Source organism: Penaeus monodon, chromosome 32 (assembly GCF_015228065.2).
Source record: "Penaeus monodon isolate SGIC_2016 chromosome 32, NSTDA_Pmon_1, whole genome shotgun sequence".
NCBI classification, from domain to species: Eukaryota; Metazoa; Arthropoda; class Malacostraca; order Decapoda; family Penaeidae; genus Penaeus; species Penaeus monodon.
This window is the reverse complement of record NC_051417.1, coordinates 7,822,789-7,824,202: the sequence shown is the minus strand read 5'-3', so window position 1 is coordinate 7,824,202 and position 1,414 is coordinate 7,822,789. Positions and strand designations below refer to the sequence as shown.

The window sequence follows — 1,414 nt, the reverse complement described above, 5'->3', positions numbered from 1 at the left end:
TGTAGAAATGATTATAGCAAAGTTCCTTTCCTTTTAGGGTACATTGATACTGTAAGTCACAGTTATTTTTTATTATTCTGTAGGTATTTGGTGTATGTCTATGCCCTGTAAACACATTCGGCTGTATGAGGAACTACGTTGAAAAGGGAGAAGTCGACGCCGTTCCTGCGGAATACGGAGGCGCATCTGTCAATCGCTGGACTGGAGTTCTGTGGAGTACGGGAGAACACGAAGCCGAACTCGGACTTGTATTTGTCTGTATCAATACAAGAATATACGCAGGCATAGCTGTCGTAGTCAGTCTCGATCACTTCATAGGGAGCGGCGAAAACTGTTGATAAAAGAAGGGACAACACATAATTACAAAGAGTCATTGGTCAGTATCCCTTCCCTAGGTTCTACCATATGTAATACGTACAATATTAATATATATAAGAAAGAATCGTTTACACATACCAGTAGGGAAGTCAATAAGCATGTGGGCAGTTGGGAAGTCCTTTGTCGGGTAGATCTTGCCCTGCAGTCTGAGGTACTCATTGTTGGGGCTGAATCCAGCTGTGGTCACCTTAAAGCCGTTGTCAGAGTCAGAGTAGTCGTAGTTGGAGTGGATGCAGCGAGTGTATGGCTGGTAGGCGTTGTCGATGATCTTTACCTGATACCAGCGACCAGCATACTGTTGGAGAACAGATGTTACATAGAAACTTGGAGACAATTATACAATAATCAGTTTGTAAGTGAAGATAAGGAAAGGAACTTTGCTAAACCATTCTAAAGCAATACATTATAAGAAAACTCACTCTACGAAGGTCGAAGTTGTCTTGATTTGCCACTTTGGCACAGTTTCCAGGAGCTACAAAATCTGGAATGCCGTCGGCTGATACAAGAGCCACGAGGGCAGCAGCTACGAGTGCCTTCAACATGATGGCTTGCCGTGTCTGTCTCCTGTTGGCGAGTCCTGCTCTTTATATCTCATGTCAAGCGTAAAGCAGCGAAGGCGGAGCATCGAACATCACGAATTTCATTTAAATTTCTGATCCTTCTCTTATAATTTTATATTTGTCGTTTGATTAATGTCATTCAAGAAATCTAAAATGATTATTCTAAACATGTAACTGTCCTTTTAAGAGTTGTTCTAAAAGAAAATCTTTATTTCTAAATCATCAGCATGAATAGCCTAATGGAACGTGACTTGCCACTGCAGATCGCTCCACACATATAAAGAGGCTTGACAATTTCCGACGGCAATCAGCTTGCAAGTTCATCATGAAGACTTCGTTGCTGTGTCTTGCTCTCGTTGCAGTGGTCGCTGCCGACAAGATCCCAGATTTTGTCGTGCCGGGAAAATGTCCTGTGGTAGACGAGAGAATGCTCTACGATCAACAGAAGCCTAACCATCAAAGGGTAAGTTAATTTC

The 1,414-nt window shown here is 42.4% G+C and overlaps 2 protein-coding genes across 3 annotated transcripts in view; one reads left to right on the top strand and one right to left on the bottom strand.

The window, feature by feature from the left end:
* Nucleotides 1-951, bottom strand: part of LOC119593432 (crustacyanin-A2 subunit-like) — a gene marked incomplete in the record, with an annotated part of 17,926 nt that extends 16,975 nt beyond the window's left edge. Inside the window, 3 exon segments of the mRNA XM_037942362.1 lie at nucleotides 208-331; nucleotides 457-673; nucleotides 798-951. Of these exon segments, the coding sequence (XP_037798290.1) occupies nucleotides 208-331; nucleotides 457-673; nucleotides 798-920 (464 nt within the window).
* Nucleotides 952-1,251: 300 nt separating this feature from the next.
* The window catches only part of LOC119593441 (crustacyanin-C1 subunit-like), a 5,218-nt gene continuing 5,055 nt past the window's right edge, over nucleotides 1,252-1,414 (top strand). Inside the window, exon 1 of one of the 2 annotated variants that reach the window (XM_037942368.1) lies at nucleotides 1,252-1,401. In XM_037942368.1, coding sequence (XP_037798296.1) covers nucleotides 1,264-1,401 — 138 coding nt within the window. In that variant the 5' untranslated portion in view covers nucleotides 1,252-1,263. The remainder of the gene's footprint in view (nucleotides 1,402-1,414) is intronic. The other variant, XM_037942369.1, reaches the window with a different exon arrangement.